Genomic DNA, 24,176 nt, shown 5'->3' with positions numbered 1-24,176 from the left:
GCAAAGGACAACACAAACATACTGTTCTCTAAAGCAAAACCTCCACTCAAAGAAAAGACATGTTACAGGGCAGCAGAAACTTCCTCAGTGGTATACTTGAAAAAAAAATAAATTTCTTTTCCTCAGAATATTTCATAGCTAGAACTTGGAAGAACCTTGAGATCTCCTGTTCAAACACAAACACAGATATTCCCTTTCATATAAAGTAATTATTAGTTTACAGCTGAAAAAACAGTTTTATAATGAGCCACATAGTCTCAGTAGTAACACACTTCATTTACCTTAAAGAAACACCTCTCAAACTTTAAGCTACTGACAGAATTTCAGCAGAAACACACACAACAGTGAAATTCTAATTAGCAAATCTTTTATTTATTCAAAAAAATCATTAGGTGAATAGCTATGCTTGATTTTCTTTTTTAATGCAGGTGTACTGATGCCACAATTCCAGAGAAACTTTAAAGGGGAGAAGACAGGGCAAGTCATTTCGTGCAGAACAAATTCCACATTTACTCGTCCAGAAATGTACACTTCTGTATCACAATCTACTGCTTTACAGGAGATCAGCCATTAGATGTAAAAGTTTGCTCGCAAAAGGCTCAGAAGAAGGATAACGGTCAAGTCATATCTGACCACCTTTGAAACATCTCAACAATCCAATCATTACAACTAATACATTACACACTTTCATCTTAATCCTACTTAGAGTGACCAGAGTTACCACTAAAATTAGCAAGCATTTGAACATTTAACATAAAAAATACTGGTATTTTATGTTCTGCTATAATCCATTTTGATAAATTAATCTTGTTTTTTTTTTTACATCAGCTTCTTGTAACTTCTTAAAGATTTCTTAAGAACCACTAAACAAAGAAGATGAATGCTTCTCAGCCTTTTTGCAAAGGGAAAAAAGGACCAAAAATTAACTCAACCAACCTTCTAAACACCAAGATTTGAGTCACACCACTTCACACTGCCCTGTGACCTATTCACAGCTGAAAAATTAATGGAAAAAGTAAACCATCAATTACTCATAATTAAAAAAAAAAACATTCCTTTTTTCAGCATGAAATATATTTAATGTATTTTCAAGTAAGATTGTTTACATGGAATGAATTTTACACTATACATGTGTTTTGATGTTGAAGCCTATACAAACACTGCCACAACCAACACATTTAAATACCTGTACATTATTTACATTTTAAAATATTTTACACGGCTCCAAAACACCAGCAACATTTAGCTATATACATTTTAAACTGGAGTGCAAAATGCTTACGGTTCTTTTAACACAGGAATTTCAACATAAATCCTGCTATCAGTTCTTTCTTATTTCAGTGAAAGTGGGTGTTAACTTTGTTCCATGCCAGCCATCAGTGACAAAGCTAAAGATTCCACTGTGAAACAAACCATAAAAACATAGTTAATATTTGCAATTGCAGCACTCTGCAAACATTTATTGCAATATTCAATTCTGTCCTTTACGAGGATACCGGTTTACTTTTTAAATTGTACTACTTTAGGACTTCAGGAGAGTAAGACATTTTGTAAGTCTCTGACAGCTTAGATAATATTTCACCACACTCATCATCAGCTACCCATTCGTTATTTCACATGGTAACAACTGGTAAGAAATTAGCTCCTTTGTTTGCAATACTGTTGTACATAAAAAAGAAGTTGTGGAGGTTTATATACACCAAGCCATTCTTAAGGATGGTTCTGCAGACAAGCTCTTGTAGATGCGAGCAGCAGTGATGGCAATTGTTGCCTGTTTTAAACACAGGTTTTAGGTTGGGAAAGACCTTAAATAATCAAGTCCAAACATTAACCTAAGACTGCCCAGTCCACAACTAAGTCACGTCCTCATGGCACATCTACAGGTGGTGTAGAAACCTGTGAGAACACCCATCTGCGTTCCAGCTAACCCTGATGCCCCACAACCTCACTGAGCAGTGGCCTCCCTAACTCAAACTGGCACTGATGAACAATTTAAGCTCATACCAGGTTGTAAGTAGAAGCATAGATATGTCATCCTCTGCTGTTTCTACTGCCAAGGAAATAACTTAGAACAGATGGGCAGAGCCAAGAGCCCAGTGCAGTTGCAGCTGAGGCACCATAATGCTAAAATCCTATCTGCTCAAGATACATCACAGCTGTCATTCCCAATATCAACAAAAAGAATGTTCTTCTATGCCCCCAGAACTTAGTTTCATTAGTTTAGAAAACTGCTTGTCACTTGCTTGGCTACACACCTTCCCCACATCAAGTAACAGATAAACTGAAGATAGCTGTCATGGAAAAGCTTGGCACAAATACTCTGAAAAAAATAATGACTTTAACTTAGTAAGAGGTTAAGTCTTGGTGTCCCTCTGTGTGTAATTCACAAAATGAGATTATTTAAAATGTGCCAACAAACATTAGAACAGAATAAAACATAAACACATTCCTAGCAAACTTGTGTAAGTGCAGGTATGTGAAAAGCCTCATGTACTTACAATGGGGAAAAGAGCCTCGACAGACAGCTTTGTTGAGAACAGTTACAAGAAACATGTGGCAGTTTTTAAAATCAGATTCCATCTTCTCTATGGATTCCATCCTAAAAAACAGTTTAACAGAGGAATGCTTAACAGACCAGCCCCTATGTTATTTTCAAAATATGACCAAATTTCACAGTAAATGACAGAAGTACTCTTTGCATAGAATTCTGGCCTGAACTTACAATACTTCAGTTATGCCTGCATATGCTACTTCTAAAAAACAAAGGCAATTTTGACAGGAACATCTGAGCACCATCAAAGGGGCATTAAAAATATCATCATCATTTTAGAAATCTCTGCAGTGACTTGGAAGACCTGTGTGATTCTACTGACACCTATCATTCCCACACAGGTTTGTAAGCAAGAGAGCCTTTCCTGGCCCGTACTGCTTTGGAGGTCACTGGGGACCGACACAGTCAGTGAAACAGGGACACCCACACTGCTTTACTGTCCAGCAATCTCTTGAATTCCACTTTGGACCCTGTCACCCAGCACTCACCAGTCAAGGGTGCTATCCTTTTTCCCCTCTCCCAAGAAGATACAGATGACAACAGCTATGACTTTTTCCTGCCATGTTTTTCATGTCAAGAGCATGCAACCACATGTCCCGAGTTTCAGTCTTTATCAACAACATATACAAATTATTTATGACACTCTGAATGAGAAAAACACGCCAAAAATAATAACTTCCTAATGTCACAGGAGAGTGGGATCTAAGTTTTAGGTAGCGTCTGTGCCAAAAAAAATTAGTCCTGAAAAATATGAAGTAAGCCAGTCCACACCAGCTGGCTTCTGGACCATACATCAACTTCTGAGTGTTTGAGAAAGCCTTGGAGACTTGCCCAGCATCATTCATCCTTCAAGCAGCAGGCTGCACAAACAGAAGTATAAATGGGGAAAGAACTGGCAAAAAGGGATCTGAGGGTGCTGGTCAATAAGAACTCAACAGGAGTGAGCAGGGAGGATGCCCAGGCATCCATTTGCCCAGGAGGGCAAACCCAATCTTGGGGTGCATCAAACACAGCACAGCCAGATGGACAAAGGAGGTGAATGTCCCACTGTATTCAGCATTGGTGCAGCCTCATCTGGAGGTGCAGTTCTGGGTACAAAATCATATTCAAAGCTGCAAAATTATGACCATGTAGAATTTTAGTTGTGTACTTACTTCCAAGCCCCTAAACCAGCTTGCCAACGGTCTGCAAACATCAGTACTAAATTTAACACTTTCATTATAGCTTCCTTCACAAAGCTCACCTAAAATAATTAAAACACAAGGAGTAAGTCAGAAAGTCACTGTTAGGCATAATAATTTTCATTATTACACTGCAATACAAAGGCTTCACAAGCCATTTGATCTGAAATGTAAAAACAACCTCCTAAGTACAATGTGATTTTTCCAAAGTGAAGATGTTTATATTTGTTTTCCAATTCATTTCCCAGCTGACTACTTGGATGTGGACTTTGCACAGACAGTATTTGGGATAAAAGGTGACAAAGCTATCCAGGTACCTCTACTTCCTGCCATACCACTATGTATAATTCTCCTAACATTAACAAGCCTTGGTCCAAAACCTCCCATCTTCTAGAAACAAACAAGTAGTGTAGTACCCAATAGAAATAATTCAATTTTATCCTCTCTTCTTGATAGAATTGACCCCAGAACAGCAAGGGAAACTGGATCTCAGTGTGAAAAGCTATCACTTTCTCAAGAGGACCTTTCTTTTGCTTAGTATATATGCTGCAAAACAGACTGCATAATTAGTACACAACTACTTTCTTGTCCTGATAACTCAATATATCAAACATACTAATTTTTCACCCACCTTTTCTCTCAGTAAGCAGCGATCATGAATTGTAGATAGATATCTGTAATGAATCTTTATTAATTGATCTAAGTCTTTGGCTTCTTCTACCTGATGCTGAAACTCCAAGCCTGTACTGTGGAGAATCTTAAAAAGAAGACCAAAGTTATTAAATTCAATGCTGTACCCAAATGATTGTAACTCTCTTCCAATATATTTTTAAAGAGCCTGAAATTGCATGATTCATTTGCTCTTCCCTCTCAAATTTTAGGATCAGCCTCTGAATTATCATCAATTGCAAAAATTTCAAGCTCTTCTCAGAACTACACAGCAACATTCCTCACAGAAATAGATATATTGCCACTGCACAGGAGCACAATGACTACCCTGAAAGAGGCTAAATTGGAGCATATACTAGTCTTATTAAAAGCAAAAAAGGCAGTAATAGAGCAGATATGTATCTATAGGCATTGCCTTTGTATTTGGAAAGTCATGTATACACTGTGTACTAGAGATTTTTGAGAAGAATCCATCCAACTAAAATATCTGTTGTAATACTTTTATAAGCCTAATAGCTCTCAAGTTACAGCTTACAGAAACCTCATCTTACATTACTGTGCTTAAGTCATCTAGAACTGGGAGAAACAGGCAAAAGAATCAGTAACACCCAAAGATCAATCACATGCATGTAGACTTCTACAGCATTTCTAGAATTACTCCTTTAATATGGCCAAGTTGAAATTGAAACATATGAAGAAAGGACAGTATATTTACATTTTACTTTTTGTTTGAAGGGTTTTTTAGGTTTTAAAGGAAAATGAATACTTCATCTCCAGTTACAAGCTCCTAATATAAATGAAATTGTGATATAAGACAAACCCTAGTCATGATGTAGTTGTGCAGGCTGTTGACAAAATGCATAAGTTTCACTCTTAAGAGGAACATGCGATGTATTTGTTGTTTTATACTTTCTTTTTGTGGTCCAAATACAGGAAGTGTTCCTTGTTCTAATGAAGTTCCTTCCTTAACCTGTGAGTTTTCTGCAGCAGAGACTAATTCTTAAAAAAAGAAAAAAAAAAAAGCAAGAATGTTGTGCTTTTTGGGAAAAGACTTAAACAAAAAGTCATACCCATTAAGTTTAAACAGTAAAAAACCACATACTTTTAGGAAGATAATTACTTAGCTGATGCTCAAAATATTGATGAACCCATAAACTTTCTAATTTATTTTTCTAAGACATTTTTCTATATGTACTTTACATGGGACATGAAGAGTATCAACATTAACTTGGTGAAGGAAATACTAAAAAATCTTTCTATAATCCCCCAACAGTTTACTTCTTTTCAATCTCAAATAGAGTATTTTTTTAATCTTGTTTTAGTAAATTGTCTGCAAGGTATTACTCATAAAAAGACTATACATAAACATTAGGGTGTGGTAGACAGATTTTCTTTCAACAGCAAAGTCTGTAGAAAGAAGTAGCAAGTTTCCAATATAAGTAACTAGACTTGAATCAAAGACACAAAGGGAATGCATGAATGGAGCTGTCCCTGAGGCTGGAAAGAAGTGAAAAACATGCCCAGCTTAATACATGCCATTTGTGACACTAAAAGAGATTATTTTATAGAATGAATCAAAATACGAACTAGTTTATACTACTTACTGCAGAAAGCAGAAGACTAATCATATCCTTAAAACCACAAAACAGAGTATCTTTCATCGAGGAAGTATCTTACCATCAAATCGTAGAACATCTAGACTATACTTGGCCCATTTGATTTGCAGCAAGAGCAAAAAGACTTGATTGTAAATTTTTTGGCATTCTAAGCTTATAACTATATCCACAGGCCAAGGAACCTAGGAGGAGGAGAGGATAATAAAGATAGAAAATATAAGTCACTTTCATACAACGTTTCAAATCTGTAAGTGTAAGAACTGCAGACATTTTAACTCTACCTTGTAACTCAAGGTCAAACCATCTAAGGTGTGGACAGGGAGTTTCTTCTTTGCTGTATCAACACTTTCAAATGATATTGACAACCTATACAAGGAAACAAGCGATGCAATTGGTGAGAATCTGTTTTAGACGAGTAGCTGGTTTCACTAATTTCTATTTCTCACTGCTAACCATTAACTGTCTGATTTAATCTGGAGGACTTGGGTAGAAAAGAGGAGAACAGGTCCAAACTTCATTAAAACACATTATTTTAATGAATACCGAATAATTAGTATGGTGCTATGCAAGTTAAGTACATTAATACAGCTAACTGTGAAAGAAACATAACTAAAGCATATTTTGCACTTTACCTTGCACTGTCCTCGGGGTATCGCTGTCCAACTGCTTCTTGTAGGTGAACATTTAAGAAAGCAACATTCTGCCAAGTTTCCTTCTCTCTAATTTTGTCAAAAATAGATGTATAGAAGTCATACATGGTATCTCCAGCTTCAAGTAAGAAAAAATTTCTCATTGCCTGCAAATATTCTACAAGCCTAAACAGGAGAAACATATAACATTTCCTGAGTCTCATCATACAAGTGAATACAAAACACAACCATTACAGAAACAAAAATCTTAAAAACTCTTCACAGCCAAAACTCAGTATTGAATACAAACAATGTCTACAGTGAACCCCCCATTTAACCAAGGTATTTCTCCCTGTAAGCTTTAACAGCTCCATTAACTTCACTGGAAGCTATTTTAGAGGCTTGGTAATTCTCAGAAATAGCAGAGTTTGGAAATCCTGTCCCTCTCCATGAAATGAATTTAAAATTACAACACTACTAAGAAATACTGTTGAAAATAATATCCCGACCAAACATCCACTGATGACAAATGACAGCTTTGCTGTTGATTCAAGCTAGACCAAGTTTTTGCCCAAGAGTATGTCATGTCAGATAGGATACCTTTTCTCCTCAATGACTTTATAGCTGTTTATCAAACTGGAGTAGAAACACAACATAGAATTGCTTCTTTTAGTGATGACATACAACTGGTAATAAAAAACCCACAAAGTTAAGGAAAAAGAAATCTACTTTCTCACCTATAATCCTTCTTTAAAGTTTGCATCAAATTACCACAGCATTCCAAATATTGCTTGTCTATGTGAGGATAAAGACAAGACCTCAGTGTCAGTTCAAAAGTCTGGCAGGTCACGGATTCTGAGGATCTATCCACACAGACATCCCCACCAGTAAACTTCTCATGAAAGTCACTCTGTTCCAAATACAGTCTTCAAAATAAAACAACATACTTAGGGAAGAAGGCTCATTATTCATACAAGGTATAAAACAATGGATTTCAAACAACTGGGTCCTTTGCTCTGAAATATATGGTGCAGAGGTAATAAAAGTTGATTATAAGCAGAGTATGTTTCCAGCCTATAAAGTCATCCATTATACTGTTTGTGTATCACTCTCATGTCTATGAGAGTACCACAGAAGACAGCATTCTACAATCACATAACTGCTTAAGGCCTACTCCTGAAAAACATATTATCTATAATATTATACGATGGGAAGAAAGTGTCTGTGTTACACGTTTGGCAAGTTTAATTGCTCTTACAAACAAAACATCAAATTATTGTAATACTTTGTAAAAAGCTAGTTGCCAGTTGTAACCACTCTAAGAGGAAGTCCGGCTCATGGCAGCTATTGCCTGGATAGACTGAATGAGCTATTAGATAGTGAATTAATGTAGCAACTTTGACAACTATAATAGTCCCAATAAACAAGGGAAACCAAGTCCTATCTACAATTTCTTTAAAACAAGTTCCTCCTTTTTTAATGTCAGTTTTAAAACATGCAAATATACCACTATGAAGAATGAAGAATTTTTATGCGAGTAACGTGAATTTTGGAAGGCTTTTACAGTTAAATGATTTAAGCACAGCAAAACTGAAGCTGCATTCTTCTAAGAATACACATGGTGCATATCAAAGACATTGTGTACAAAAACCAAGGAAACTCATTGAAAAGTTCAGATTTTACAATGGTATTCACTATTAAACCACTTATTTGCTAAAAGCCTGCTATCATAAAGACTATTCCGATTTTCTATGCTACCAATTGCAAGTAGCACTTGCACTCACTGATTTTAATTGTTTTTCTTTAACCATGCACAAGCTGAGTGCCTGTTTAGCTTCTGTTGCTGAGTGTTGGTGCTTGCCTTTATTCTGAACTTGGTTGTTTTCAGTAGCAGCAGCAATGAAAATGTGTTCTACCAAATGTCACCAGGCTGAATATTGCTTTCAACAACACAGCAGGAAGATCATTCATTTACCTGGCAAAATTAATAGCCAGCAGTGGGTCATGGACATCATCCAGTTCCAAGTGTCTTTCTGCTATGGATTGCATCTTTATCAGGCTCTGCTTTGTGGCCTGCTGCTCTGTAATAATGTCTGGAACAGACTCCTCCCCGTGCCGCAAGCGAGACTGCACTGATTCCAAGAACAGCGTATATAAACTCTTCCGTTCAGCATCTGAATTGGGCAACACGTTGCACAAAACATCATCTGAACTGAAAGAACTCCACAGTCCAACATTCACAAGCCAATTTTTAAAATGCTACATTTAGGCCACTATTCAGAAAACAAAATACCCTCAAATACACATTTAAAATTACAGGACTAGCCCAATGCCTAACATCAGACATGTGTTCAAATGCACTGCAGAATGGGTATCTGAAATAAGAAATATTTTTGAGATTGTTTAAGAACTTCCTACTTCAGGTGCAAAGGCAATTAATTTTTAGCACCTGACAATCTTTCAGTATTTACTGAAGTGAGTCTCCAAAATAATTTAACGACCTCTACTTTCAAACATGAAGAAGCAGCAAAATGAAAAAAATTATTTTGTTTTCTCAAAAAAATAAGCAAACACAACCCCAAACCCAACATTAGTTATCATGCTGTATGTTTTACAATCACTCAGGATGAATACCCTAGATATCCAAACATCTTTGATCTACTTATGATTAAGCTTAAAAAAAAAAAAATTCCACATGCTATCTTAGATTCCTCAACCACTGAGTAATGGAAAACAATTATTTATTAAAAAACACTAATTTCACTATTAGAACATATAAGCTGATTTTGTCTCATAACAAAAAAAAAAAAAAAAAAAAGTTTTGCAAGTACATGAAAAGAAGTCTGAGAAAAATTTAAAGCAATAAAAAGAACATGGAACTCTCAACTTTATTCACTTTGCTCTTTTCACTTGTTTGCATTGGAAGAGTGTTTTCCATCAGACCTGAAGTTACCAATCACAATACTGGCATTCAACAGAGTGTTATATTATTCTAAAGCCAGGGGAAGCCCATTACCAAAAATACACCATACTGTTAGACAGCCTAAGGCACAGTGGTGTACAAACTGACATCTCACCTCTTGATGCAGCCTGCTGTGGAGAACCGTCTTTGCATTGAAGGTTCTTCAACAGTTGCATGGACTTTCCAGCCATGATAATTTGCTTTAGCACAGGTTTCAGAAAAGAAACCATTGTGTGCTGTCTGCTTGAAGGGGCCTGATCACTGCCAGAACTGGCACTGGCATTATCACTCATCTTCTCTTCATTCTCTGTCTTTTCTGACACACTATATAACGTGTAGGTAGCATACCAAAAATCTCTGTGATTAACTGGAACGTTTTTGTTTCTGCAAAGAAATAAAAAGCTCTTGAGTGTTTTCCTTTACAAAAGGAAACTTCATTACTAGAGGATATGTATCGTCTTTGTTCTGTGCTTTGCCTTTCTCTTAGAACAGTCACAAAGCATTTTCAAAACTGTATAAAATTAGCTCATCTCTGTTTGTAAACTATCTAGGAAAAGGATAAACAACTAGCTCACGGGAGATAAAACAACTGTACAAACAAAAAAACCCCAACAGCAAGTCAAATAGAGCAATTGTAATTAAATTTGTCCAGGATGTTAGCTATTCACAGTGGCATGCATCCTTAGTGTCAAAATGATGAGCAACTGACATGCCAACTTATTTAAAACCTCAAACTGAAGTAACTACTACTAGGAAAGCTGAAAAATTCTACAGTTGGTGAAACTTGAAGCAGAAAAATACCAGAGTAGGTGAAACTTTGTAGTTCACTTTGGCTTTTTTTTGTTGTTTACATCAGATACTCAGTTTACATCAGATACTCAAGGACCAAAACTCAGTTTGGTCCTTGAAGTCAGATGGAAAAACCCGAATGAGATAACTAAAATGAAGCATAAATGTAAGTTGAGATCAGCCCTGTTGGTAGCACTGAAAACACAATTACAGAACCTGAAAAAGAGGACATAATAAGGATGCTAAGGATCTCTGGTACTAAGGAATTGTTACAATAGTACTGCTAAAGCTGTTGTCTTACTTCATGCTCACCTCAACATGTATTAACAGACACCGGTTAAATTAAGTTTGCCAGATATAATTACAAATCCATTTTTTCCTAAGTCAGAACTTTAATTTCTATATTCACTTTCCACTCCAAGCTGTCAAAAAAAGGGACCAACAAAATGTAGAATAGCAACAGAACAAAAATTAACAGCTCAAGTAATGTTTAGGGTATGCACATGTAATTTAAGACACCATATTAACTTTAGCACAAGTCAGAAGCAATGAGTATTTTAATTTCAAATAGCATTTGATTCATAACAACTTAAGATTAACAGAAGAATTTAGAAGTAAATTTTCTAATTTTTGCAAATGTCTTGGGTTTGAAAAATGGTTAATTGCTTTTAAAAAAAGTCAGTACACTCCGAGTCAGCCTGCTCATTATTTACTATAGATGGAAAAAACCCCAAATAATTGATTTCTACTCTACAACAATATGTGGTAGAGATCCATATCTATGTAATTTCCCTAATGGGAAGTTTGAGACAAGTTATGATTAAGTATGATTAAGAAATTATTTCTTAAGCAAAATAAAAAATGTGAAAACCTACTTGTACTGTTACCCTTTATCCTCAGTTCTACAACAGGTTTACTTGCACAGCATTATGTGTGTCTAGTATCAAGCATCCTTACCTCTGAATAATAAATTCCTTTGCAGGATCAAACAAATTCCCATGGACTATCCACTCATCCACTGTCTGTAAGTATGGCCTCACAGTTTCAACCCAGAGAGAGAACAAAAGGGACACCTGAATTCAAAGGAAAAAAGAAAAAGATTGCCTGAGGTTTTTATACCAAACATTGAGAGCAATATGGTGAAGCCTAATCTCTTAATTGTGTCATCAGTAGCAACATATACATTACTACACATAAGGATTTTAAAGATAAAATGTTAAAATAAAAATTTCAGCTTTTTTTTTTTAATGGAAGCCTGTATTATTCATGGTTCCCCTTGTTACTCTTGTAATCACAAATCCCAACAGCATTTTCTCACTCTAACATCTCTGAAACAGCAATGGATATCAATAAAACACTCGGTGGTTTCATAACACCAAAATCAGGAAAACAAAAGGCTACAATGACACCAACTATATTTTCGATAGTATAATCAAATTACTGTAAAAATCCAAACCCCCACATTTCAGCATTAACTGAATCATGCAGTTGTAGAAATAGGAGGGAAAGCTATTTCAAAGTTCCCTCTTTCAAAACAGCTTCCTGGCCTCTGATTTTCCAGAGTCCTTCCCCTCGGTCCTCAGAAAACACTGCTCTTGTAGAGAGAAAACACTCTCATAAATCCATTTTCATCCAGGCTGAGTGAACTCACGATAAAAAACAATAATGCATTAGTTACTAAATCTAGTAACTAATTTAGTTATTTCTAGTGTGTTGTTCTATTAAGGAAGGAATTCTTTCCCCTACCGTTTGCTCAGATGCCTCTCCAACACTGTCATATTCAAGAATAGCTTTGTAGAGGGTATTAAGCAGATGAGATGCTCGTACAACATTTCTAGTGTCAGGTGGCACTTCTGCTACTCCTGTGCTGAACACCTTGTGAAGTACCTTCAGCTGTGCCAGTCTGGGAGACAACTTATCTATTACTATAGAAAGTGTGACTGTTTTATCTGGAAATAAAAGAAAAAACCCAAGATGCATAAAATAACATCCAACAGAAACACAAGTTTTGTCAGTATTAATTATTAGTGTGTCCCCCTTATGTAAAACTTCCCTTGCACTGTACCTTTGTTGATTATGCATTTTTCAATTTCAGTAAGTTCTTCTTTAAAACTAATGAAATATTTATACAAAGCCCACATAAAAGCTTGGTAGGTTCTGAATGGGGCTTCAGTAGTCTTCTTTGGAGTGGAAACTGTTCCATGCATTATGCTTTCTGGGCTGTGTCCCATTACTTCATCAATAAACTTCTGTAGTCTAAATACAACTTGACCATACGCTGCTATCTGCTCCAATACAGATCTCAGGCAATTCTAAAAAAAATAAAAACCCAACCATTTAGAATCATCTAACAAAAACTGTATTCCATAAATTGAATTACAATATTATTTTTATTAATTAAAATATTATAAAATTCTACAATTGCTATTGCTTCATCACATTCTCAGATACAGGAAAAGCCCACAGTTTCACAGTTTTATTAAGCCAGATGCTCTAATTTAGCCAAAACACAATTGCAGAAATATGCAGAAAATTCGTAGAAATTTCCATAAGCAGTTTAATTCCCTATTCCCACAAATTAGATCTTTCTAATGACATATTCCTCTGAAATTCAGAAACAACTTACATGGGTTAAATGAGTTACAATAATATCATTCCGCACAGTCACTTTCCCATCGTTCAGCTGAAATATAAAAAGCTTTTTCACTCCTGAAAGTAGCCTTGAAAAGAAACAAAAAGAGTAGTAATTTTCTCCCTTAATTGACTTACATGTAATTTATAAAAGAACTAGCTCTCCCTTGCCTAAAAGTTCATTTTCTTTGAGTAACAGGAGACCACAGATTAAGTATGATGCTATTGGTACTGTAAGTTGTTGCCAGAACAAAAACAATTAAACACTGGCATGAAGTAAATATTTCCTTAATTTTCTTTCCAGTTGAGATGATTTCCAGCTATAGGATAACTCAGCCTGCTTTCTAAAACTGGACACTGTTTTATAAATCTATAGGGACACGATAAGAACAAATTGGTTCTCTTTAACAATTACACTTGAATAATCAACGCAAAAAAAAAAAAGTAGTAAGCTACCTTCTTCTTCATGAATCACAGAATGGAAGGGACCTTAAAGATCATCTAGTTCCAGCCTTCAGGCCACAAAGTGACCCCCTCTCACCAGACCAGGTTGCTCAGAGCTGCACCCAACCTGCCAGGGATGGGGCATCCACAACTTCTCTGGACAACCTGTTCCAGTGCCTCAAATGTGAATGGTTAACACACCCATGCAGAATCTTTACTGTCAGAAACAGTGTAAATTAAAAGCTCAGTAATAATTCCCTCTTTGGACATCTTCAAAGATAGCCCTCTCATCTCCTAGAGAGAAACACTGAAAGTTAAAACGCAAGCTTTGTGATGCTGCACTTACCAAAGAGTTTCTCGTATAACCTGAGTTTCCGTGACCAGTGTCCTCTCTTCTGGCACGTACAAAGGATCACTGGTGTACAGATGGTGGTCCCTTAAAAAAACAGGAAATGAAAACAATTTAATGGCTGAAATAACAGCTGAATCACCTGAAAGTAAGAATAAAGCAATAATCTTTAGACTTAGTTTTGTTCTGCTCACATCTGAGCAGATTCAATGTGCATGGGGACATTTTAGGTATATTTTAAAAGTACGGTTTATTTTCATATTGCTAAGCAAGATACTGTGGAAAACAACCAAATATCATCTCATCTTACACAGATAATAAATTTAGTAGCAAATGCCTGAAGTATTGCATTTCCACTATTTTAGGGGCAGGAGGGGGAGGGAGGTTGTAGGTTTGGTTTTTTTTTTTTAATTATTCAGTTATTTCTCATACAGTGCTGTGAAATCTTATCATTACTTTCTAGAAAAAATACTAAGCTAAAAAGTAAAATACCAATTTCTCTAATCCATAAAAGAAAATTCTCTCATTAACTCACAAGCTTATTTAAGAAGTGGAAACTTTCATAGTGCCTAAGAATTTTCTCTTATGATCCTGTCTTATGCTATTCTTCGTAAACTTCCTTAGTAACTTTTCATATTTTAGCAAAGTATATTAGAATTTAGAATTTAGATTATTTACATTTTTAGTATTTTTACTAATCAGTATAATCAGTGGTAAAAGCTATGCAATCACACTCAAAATCAAAAAGTTCAAATTAAGTAATACAAGTTATATACCATACATATATGTAAAACATACATCTCCTAACAACACTACAGCAGCAGCAGTGCTGCTTTATTTGTATTACCCATTTTCTAATATTCATTGCAAATTGTGGTTCATAGCTGGCTAGACAACCACCTTATACTAAAATAACTCCTTCATTAAAAAATTCATTAAATTAAAAAAACCAAGGGCACATCTAATGAACTTCATTACTGATACATCAAAATTTGGGACAGAAAATAATTAGACTCCCCTTTATTTTTAACTCTCTTTTCTTTCCAAGGCCATAGCAGATTATGGCAAAATACTATTTGAAGTTCCTTCCCGATGGAAAATTTATGTTTAACTTTGTAAGGGAGGCACGAAAAACATTTTCAAAATTTAAGCATTAGGAGACTCCTCACTTCCAGGACCACTAACAACCCACCTATATTAGGTCCTCAGAGACTTTCATAAGGGTCAAGCCAAACAAAATTCAACAGTAAGATTCACGTCTTTGAAAAATGAACCCCCCCCCGACATGAGAAACTTAATAAAAACTAAATAAAAGGATAAGAATCTATTAATAGAAAAAGCAGCTCATTTGTTCATCTTATTAATTTGCACCCCTTTAATTCTGTTCTTAAGTGAATTGTCATAGCCATCGTATCTTAAAGAGGCTTAAAAAAGTCAATATTTAGCATTGTATGCCAGGAAGGAAAACATAAGTGATATTGTGTTCTTACCAGACTGCAGCCAGGTTGGAATGCAAGTGCAAACTATGTGAAAAGCGAGGAGCCCTTCCTGTCCAGTACTGAGGAACTACGTGCTGCTCCAGCCAGCTGCGGGCATCAGGCTCACCGACTGTGAAAACACAGGACAGGCAGCAAGGTGTTTTTATTTATGCAGGAAATGCTTACAAAACAAAGGAAAAAGTTATTAATAAGCCTATTCATTCAGCTGCAGAATCACAGATCTTTTCAAATGAATTACCATTTACAACCATTTACACTTTACTGCACTGGGAATTTAATACCACTGTACACAAACTAATTGACACAGAAATGCCACATTTCCTAACTGTTGCAAAAGTCCTACAAAATAAGCTCTGCTCAGCGCTAGTGAGGCCTCACCTGGGTACTGTGAGCTGTTTTGGGTGCCACAGTATAAGAGCTATAAGAGAGTGTCCAAAGGAGGGCTACAAAGACAGTGACAGCCCTAGAGGGGAAGCCATACGAGGAGCAGCTGTGGTCAAGTGGTCTGTTCAGCCTGGAGAAGAGGACACTGAGGGGAGACCTCACCACAGCTGCCTCATGAGGGAAAGTGCAGGAACAGACATTGATCTCTTCTCCCTGGTGACCAGTGATAGGCCCTGAGGTGATGGCCTGAAGCTGTGTCAGGGGATGTTTAGGTTGGATATTAGGAAAAGGTTCTTCACCTAGAGGGCAGTTGTGCACTGGAACAGGCTCCCCAGGGAAGTGGCAACAGCACCAGCCTGACAGAGTTCAAGAAATGTCTGGACAACACTCTTAGGCACATGGTGTGACTCTTGGGGGTGATCCTGTGCAGGACCAGGAGCTGGACTTTGATGATCCTCGAGGGTCCCTTCCAGGTCAGAATATATGATTCTTTAAGAATGAAGATTTACATGGTTTCCAATTTTTTCTCAAAAAATGCTTCTGTCTCAGGCAATTATCAAATGCTGCTTTTTATTATTATAAAAACAGGCTGACTTAAAAAATAAACTGCCAAATGTCATCAACTTTATCACTACATTCCTTTTTATTAGACATTTAGTAACTTACCTAAAACAGTTTTTTCTAAAATGTGATTGCCAACAGAACTTTGCCTAATCCCAGTTAGATAGCTACTGCTTATATAATACATACTATGCAGTTGTCATGTGCCAAGTAAACTGTACCCCACAATATTTTATGAAAAAGAATACAGCTACATTTAATACTCCCTGAAGGTATTCAAGAGAAAGCCACTAGTGTTTTAACTAAAAAAACCTTTTTTTTTTTTCAGAAACATTTAATACCTGCAAATGAGCCAACTATTTCTGTTGGAAAATAATTTTTTTTTCAGCTTTCTGATACTTAAAAATTTACACTATATCCATACAACTACATGCTACACTAACTCTAAGTTTTCATTTCTGTATTGGAATATCCATGTAAATTTCCACAGGAATGAACATAATTTTTTTCCATTGGCAGTAAAAGAAACCAGATCAAACTTTCCATATTGTTCCTTTACTGTAAAAAAACCCCATTAGTAATGAACAGTAACATGCATCTTATATTACAATTATAGATCTGTAACACAATACCTCAGTAAAGAATAATAAAAAAAGCTGTATTGCCTTGCTAAATTTTCATATGTACACAGAAGAATTACAGCTTATTCTAACCTTTCCAGGAAGCATTAGGTACTGTCTTCTTATTTGGATCTTGGTCTTCTAAAGGTGTCCTGTCTACTTGAATACCCGAGTCCTCCCTACTCAAGGGCTGAGTGTCCTCTTCCTCTTCACTTTCTCCAGACCAATCCTATAAAGTACAACAAACCCCAGCACACTTCAGTACAACATAGCAGATACATCTATATTCAGCTCCTATTCAAGCCAAACATTAACTATTCTTTTTTACACTATAAAGTAAATTCAGGACACTAGGACTAACATAACTGTCTAACAGAGAATGATTTAAGTTATACACAACATTAATAACCAGCAAATGAGAGATCTGGAAAAGATCACAGAACTGAGGCAAGCTCTGATTAGGTGGAAGCAAGGGTCAGCAGAAGGAGACAGTTTAATTGCAGGACTAAGTCAAAACATTGTGAAAAACAAAAGTATTTGTATTACTGTTATTCTGCTTGGGTCTGTCTTATTTCATGGTATTGAGCAGAGTACTGGGGAATCCTGTAAGAAACAACATGCAGAGCATACAAACTAGGACAACTCAATCAGGTCTCTAACACACTTCAAACCAGTTTATACAGTTGGGGGTTTTACCTTAAGAAATTACTTACTGGTGTATCTACGCCTGGGCCAAAGTAAATTTCTTCTCCTTCCATCAAATACTTTCCCCAATCAAATTCTTCTTCCTTTTCTAAGAGAATTACAAATATAAAAATATTAAGTACCACATAACTCTGACTTTCTTTTCCTCTAGAAACACTACCAAAGTTAAAATTATCTTGATAGTCTATAGCTAAAACAAAAGACATTCCCTTCCACTTAAGGTTATACCACTGTTCCATTAAAAAGGTTATGCACTTTCAACATGACACAAATTATGACGTATCAACCATGTATATCCCTTACTAATTCTCAACTTTATTGCTTATACACTCAAAATATGCAACACAGTGTGCCATCAGCACATTTAACTATACTACGTTACACTATCCTACACTTCAATCCTGGAAAAACATGCAAGAATGCAGCACACCACTTATTGTGACTAGGAAGTCCCACTTAGCTCAATGGAAACATTCTAAATGTATAATTTAAATATGCACAAGGATCCCAGACTGTAAACAACATAAACCAAGAACTGTCTTACTCTCCAAAAAAGACACCACATACCCATGATGTGATGTGGGATACTTTCAAAGTAACAATCACACTTACAACATATGATATCTTAAACGTGAAGCTTACTCAACTGTAATTAGTGTTGTTTGAGATAACTTCTTCATATTCACATTCCTGGAATGGGCTGAAAGTGCATTCAAAACACCGCCGAGGGAATGTGCAGAGATCATTCAAAAAGGAATCTTAAGATGCAAGATTTTCTTTAGGTTAGTCTGAAATATTCTTCTTTCAGTCTATCATACAACACTGTAAACAAATGGGGGATGGTATCCACTCAAACTTAAGCACAAGCCTCATTCTCAGGCACTGAGTGAAAAAGTCCTACTTTAGAAAGCAGGCAGCTGGGATCTCCCTCTGGAAACCTTCAAATGTATCTCCCTTTCCTTGATTATGTAGGAAACGTAGGAATTTACATCACCAAAACTATTTCAAGAGAGATAATATTGAGGTGCAAGACAGAGACTCAGGACAGAAATCCACTGTCTGCCTTTGAGCATGTAAGCACTGTTGAACAGGTGGAGAACGTTTGATTGTGATAGTGGTACAAGTCAAAGAGAGTTCCCAAGGTACTTCAGTGGCTGGAAAACTTAAGTGATGCAACACAAACAGGGGTAGGAAAGACTTGCAAGCTATTTTAAATGTATAAATTATAACGACAACCAATAAAGCAGTGTGAAGTGAGGATATAATAAAATGGAAAGGAAAAATGTCCTTCTTATCAGATTGCATTGCAGACTGTATCTTTCATTAGCCATATAAACATTCTTGTAAACTTACCCACTTCTTTGACTCTTGGTTTTTCCACATAGGTGGTGTTGGATGGTGAATCAGACAAACACAACAGAAGAGACAGTATGGAATAGTGTGTATCCGTCTTTAAAACACATTAGAAAAAAAGCAAGTCTGTAAGTGGTCTAAAAGATTTTGCTTAGTAACAAAGCCAGCCTATTATCTGCAGGAATGCTCCCATTCCCCAGTCCTGAACTACAAAAACAACATCTGCAACTCTTCAACATCATTGAATGTTACCCATTTTCTTCTGCCTATTAATTAGCCCATCAGTATACAAATCCTTCAAAAGCAGCCACAGCATACACTGCCTCTTACCAAGCCAATAATCAGAGAATATGGAAAAGATGCAAGTACTGTGAAAGCAAGAAGTCACCTCAGGACAAGGGATAAATGGACAGCCACATAAACGTGGATGACCTGGAAGGACACAGGTAACAGGCCTGCAGGAAATCAAGTCCTAGCTTTCCTTTTCACATGGCCAATTATTTCAAACAGAGGCTAAAATGAAGTTAGCTAAAATCACTACATTTTGATATCATGTTCACATTATCCTCTCAAATCTGAGAATCTACACAAATCATTAAGGATGAATCTTTAACTCCAATATTGTAGTTGTGAAACAGAAGCCTTCAGTCAGGTTAGAATACTGTGAAAACACTGATATGGTCCAGAGATTTGTATTATTGTCCATTCCCTAAAATCTGTTTACCAATGTGCAACCATTTCTTACTATAAAAAGATTTTTCTTTGGCCTCATTGTAACTTTACAAAGCTCTTTAGCCACCATTTCACATCTAGACATTCTGCTGTCTAAATCCCTGTACACTTTCACACATTTATAAACCCACAAAGCTGTTTTGGAATGAGTTCCAGTTGCATTTTAATAAAAATAATTCAAATTCCTGATAAAGCAGCATGACACTCATCTACTATACAAGGATTACAACATCTTCCTACCAAACATTACTGATTTTGTCAAAGAAAATCAGTGGGTCATTGACAGAATCTCATGTGTGAGCTGGTGTGCCACTTACCAGTCACAGAAACCAATAAATACTTAATCTTCCCAGTTATGTGTCACTGCTAAAAACTAAATGCCATTTAACTTCCCAAATATGAGATTAATCTATGTCCAGCCACACCCCAGCTGCATTTTTAAGAAGAAAAGGAAATTTTAAAAAATCTTAGGATACTTGGAACATTCAAGTATTAAGTGTTTGCTTGGCTGGTTGGTTTGGTTGGTTTTAATTTTATTCAAATCTCAAAACAAGCAACACTAAAAGTACATTTTCAAAAATCTAGAGACTACAGTAGGAATATGTGTAAGCTATTAAGGGCTCCTGGGTTTTCCCGACAAATTAAAAGGAACCTACAGCACGCAAAGAAAGATAAATGTCAGTTCAATGAAAAGAAAATCAGAATGCAGCTCAGAACACATGATTCTATTAAAGAACACCATTATATGGAGCACCACCTCTTAAATCAGAAGTTTAAATCTACCAACAGGAGAAACTTTCTAAGATCCTATTCATTATTACACTGCCACACTGGAAAGAAAACTGAGACAATTTTTGCCATATTCATCCACTCCATATCCTAAACTGATTTGATACAAAGTGTATCAATGGTGAAACACATCCAGTCTCAATATGGAAGCTACAGAACAGGAGCACTCCAACTGAAAACCCTAAAACCAAAACAACCAGATGGATTACTTATGGTAAAAAAAAAAAAAAACGGCAAAGAATAAGAAATGCTCAGTTCATTGTTGTTTTAGTACAGACAGAAATCCAGATTCACCTAGGGTCAGCATTGTAAGAATGCTGCAGCATTTTTACAATGCTGACCCTAAAACACCTGCTCTGCAATGAGATCATGTACTTTAAGTCATGAAATTCCACGTGATGAAACACTGAAAAGATAAATTTTCACTTCTGGAAATCCATGACCTGAACAGCAACTCCAAAGCCCACCACCAAGTCACCTGAAATTTCCAACACATTACAACTGAAGCTCCCATTGTCAGTGTAAATGCAATAAGGATGGGAAAAAAACCCAGGAAAATTGCAATGTACATACCTTTGTTTCTTCAGTACTTGGGAGTGGCAAGTTCAGAAATTTTTCTGTTAGTCTTTTCCAGCTTGCAGCTTTTCCAAGGTCAGAATGAATTACCAATTTTTCATGTATTCTAATGACACAAACAGTATCAAGAAGGCTTTTAAAAAATATATCTATAACCAGTGCACTACTAATATATAGACAAAAAACTTACCCTTCTATTGTTCTCTCTACTTTATGACTGTTCACATCAAGAAAACGGTGAAATCTGTGTAAGAAATCTGTATTAGAATATGTTTAAAAGGAAGCTGAAGTAAGGAAGAAAATAAAGCTGATTTACATATATGAAGACAATATCACTAGTTTAACAATGCACACTTAATTCAGGAACAGCATTAAGCATCAACAAAATTCAATCTTGGCATCTCTTAGTTCAAGAAAGATTAAATATAATTGGCCTGAAAAGTAAAAAAAAATTGAATGCAGGTTACATCTAACCAGCACTCTAAGCTGAATGGAAAATTACTACTGTACCAGCAAACTAAGCAATTAAAGTATGCTGTCTGCTAAGTCAAGTAGAGCAAGGAGATCAAGAACTGTGTTGTCAAAGACATTGATGTCAAATGCACAAAATTATTTGGGACCTGCATCACAGGCATGGGCAAAAGAAACACACACATGGGAAGGCCTCTAAACCCAAAAGAAGCTCCTTTTTATAAAGGATAAGGGAGAGTGTCTAAGTGAAAAGAAAGCTTGATCAAAAATAAAGACAGATATACCAACAAAGGTATACACATATGTATAGGGACAAAACAAGAACTTGTGAAAAGTAAAATGGACTTTGGAGACTGAATTAGGCTATGAATTAAAAAACAGGGAATAAGATGTGACAACACTGAGCACAAGGTCAAGACACTCTATATGCCCTCTAAACCAAACCAATGTTTCCAGCAACAGGTGACAGAAAGCAAAAAAATTCTCATGACAGAAATGAAATGAAAACTGCTGAATCCCAACCATGAGCAACAGTTAAGCTAAATAGACTGAAATTCCAAAGACAATATGAAATCACCTCAATGCCAAAGTAATGAACTAGAAAGTGAAACTGTAAGGCAGTTAACAAGGATTTTTAGTAAGCAGCACTGCAGGATGAAGATAGGCTCATGTTAAAGAAAAGAAAAAAAACTTTGTTAACTACAGACACCTTAGTCTGATTTCAACTGTGTATAAGGATTTGGTATAAGAGCACGATAAAATATAGCTCTAAGTAGATGGTGTTTAAGTTTAAGAAAATATCTAATTTATTACAGCACATTAGCTTATATAGGAAATCATCAATCCAAAATGGTGGAAACTGTAAGAACTGGAAGATTTAGAATATCACACTGAAAAGACAATAAAAAATCAAACCAAGAATCTGTCCTGAAAAGAAAACATAAGCTGCAGGGAAATTATTAGAGACAATTCTTTAGTCTGTTACTCAAAGCTTTAATTAATGACTAACATACATGCAAAAAAAAAAAAAAATTATTTTAGGCAAGTTGGGAACATCATGAATAGAAGACGACTTGAGGACACATAAAATAAATAGGTGGATCCAAGAACTACAGCACAGAAACATCATCAGATCTAACAATACAAATCACAGGTTTCACAAACTTGAAACAAAGGAGAATTTCTGCTACAACCTAAGGTCTCACTGTCTGCAAACGTAATACTAGATAATTTCAGGCTGATGTTCCATGCACGTTCCTTGGACAACAATTCTGGCATGAAAAAAACCCTCCTCTTCCCAACCCTCCCTGTCAAAAGTTTCTTGTTCACGTCACATCACCCCCTCTGTTTTCTTGACATGTAAAAAAAATCCAAATAAAACCCCAACAATTCCCCAATCTAAAAGAGCACACAGCTACATAAGTTAATAGCTGACCAAAACTGGTGAGATTTGCATATTAAAATAATTTTCTTTGAGCCTACTAGTAGTTTGCATTAACAGACGCAATGCTACTGCTTCCCCAAAAAAGCATTTAATCAGCATGAAAAATGTAAAGTAGCATTGATTTTACATGGATTAGCCACTAGCTGCATACAATTTCAAAGGAGGAGCAGTTAGTGATAGTAAGTGTAACTGGAAATCCATCGTGTAAGAGTTTCACAGCTTTCACAGATCATTCTCAGCTGGAAGGGACCCACAAAGATCATCGAGTCCAACCCAAGCGGGCAGAATAGACTGGAACGATAACTGAAAACTGTGTGTGAAACTTGAGTAAGGGCATTTTAGGTGGCAGTCTAAAAGGCTACCATCTATTACAAATTAATAAAGACCACGTTTCTGACAAGCCCAAAAAACACCAAACACGTTCTTTTCCTGCAGACTGATAACCTTTCACAAGCAGCACAGCATTCTTAGCCAGAACGTTTATCTCAGTTTGACAGAGTCCTCCTCACTTGCTCTTTATACACCACCACAATGTATCTCCCTCCAACAAAGTTCTGGGCGGCTAAATGAACAAGCTGAAAGGCTCCGTTTAACAGAGCAGGAGAAAAACCCTAAAAGACCAAGATCCAAACGTGACGGAGTAGCAGTCATTGATCCTATGGCAGAGACTCGTACACGTCGCCCGGCGCTTCCCCAGACAGGGCTCACGGCAGGCACGGCGGCCCGCGGCCCGCGGCCCCGTCCCACACCCCCGCGGCAGGCACCGGGACCCTCCATGCTCCCGCTGACCTGAAGTTGGACCAGGCGAAATTGAGCGCCGCCTGGAAGCGCTCTCCGCCCAGCTCCTCCTCGGGCAGGCTGGTCACGCAGCGCACCAGCGCGCGGACGGCGCGGTCCTGCTCCTGCTCGAAGCGGCCGCGGGGGCCGGGCGAGGCGGGCGGCGCCGCCATGGCCCGGCGGCGGGGCAGGGACGCAGGGGCGGCACGGCGGCGCGCACCGAGCCGCCACCGCCGCCTCCCGGCCTTCCTCTCGCGAGGCTTCCCTGAGCCGCGCGTGCGCGTAGCGGAGGGGCGGGAGCTCAGCGCCTACCAGCGTGCGGGGGGCCGGGGGCGTGAGGGGCATGGCGGGAACGGGAGAGCGCGGCGTGGCGGGACACTTTGGCACTCCCGGTCCAGACCGACTGCTTCAGCATTCCCCTGTCACGGAAATGGCTCCTGTCTT

At 37.0% G+C, this 24,176-nt stretch overlaps 1 protein-coding gene across 2 annotated transcripts; it reads right to left on the bottom strand.

Annotated features, from left to right (window-relative positions):
* Positions 1-350: 350 nt before the first annotated feature.
* TUBGCP5 (tubulin gamma complex component 5) lies at positions 351-23,922 on the bottom strand. 2 transcript variants are annotated; one of them, XM_059839429.1, is made up of 24 exons: positions 23,745-23,922; positions 21,231-21,284; positions 21,038-21,146; positions 18,944-19,040; positions 18,238-18,348; positions 17,599-17,678; positions 16,979-17,114; positions 15,312-15,429; positions 13,819-13,908; positions 13,024-13,117; positions 12,463-12,709; positions 12,144-12,346; positions 11,355-11,470; positions 9,724-9,992; positions 8,622-8,820; positions 7,384-7,572; positions 6,650-6,832; positions 6,299-6,383; positions 6,079-6,199; positions 5,222-5,400; positions 4,364-4,489; positions 3,706-3,794; positions 2,499-2,599; positions 351-1,400 (listed from the first exon to the last, which is right to left on the bottom strand). In XM_059839429.1, the coding sequence occupies exons 1-24, from the start codon at positions 23,903-23,905 to the stop codon at positions 1,354-1,356; spliced, it is 3,204 nt and encodes a 1,067-aa protein (XP_059695412.1). In that variant the 5' UTR covers positions 23,906-23,922; the 3' UTR covers positions 351-1,353. The 2 variants fall into 2 exon arrangements, with proteins under 2 accessions (XP_059695412.1, XP_059695413.1); XM_059839430.1 differs by lacking the exon at positions 18,238-18,348 and having other exon boundaries at positions 23,745-23,921.
* Positions 23,923-24,176: the final 254 nt, after the last annotated feature.

The sequence above is a fragment of the Haemorhous mexicanus genome, chromosome 2 (assembly GCF_027477595.1).
Source record: "Haemorhous mexicanus isolate bHaeMex1 chromosome 2, bHaeMex1.pri, whole genome shotgun sequence".
NCBI classification, from domain to species: Eukaryota; Metazoa; Chordata; class Aves; order Passeriformes; family Fringillidae; genus Haemorhous; species Haemorhous mexicanus.
Note: the sequence above shows the minus strand (reverse complement) of the source record. Positions and strands in the feature narration are given on the sequence as shown.

Excerpts from the sequence above, each read along its gene's own strand:
- TUBGCP5 (XM_059839429.1), bottom strand. The coding sequence starts at position 23,905 with ATGGCGGCGCCGCCCGCCTCGCCCGGCCCCCGCGGCCGCTTCGAGCAG. Across the intron at positions 7,573-8,621 it reads CTGGCTATTAATTTTGCCAG|ACTGTATTTGGAACAGAGTG; the intron begins GTAAATGAATGA and ends TTTATTTTGAAG. Across the intron at positions 2,600-3,705 it reads GCTGGTTTAGGGGCTTGGAA|GATGGAATCCATAGAGAAGA; the intron begins GTAAGTACACAA and ends ACTGTTTTTTAG.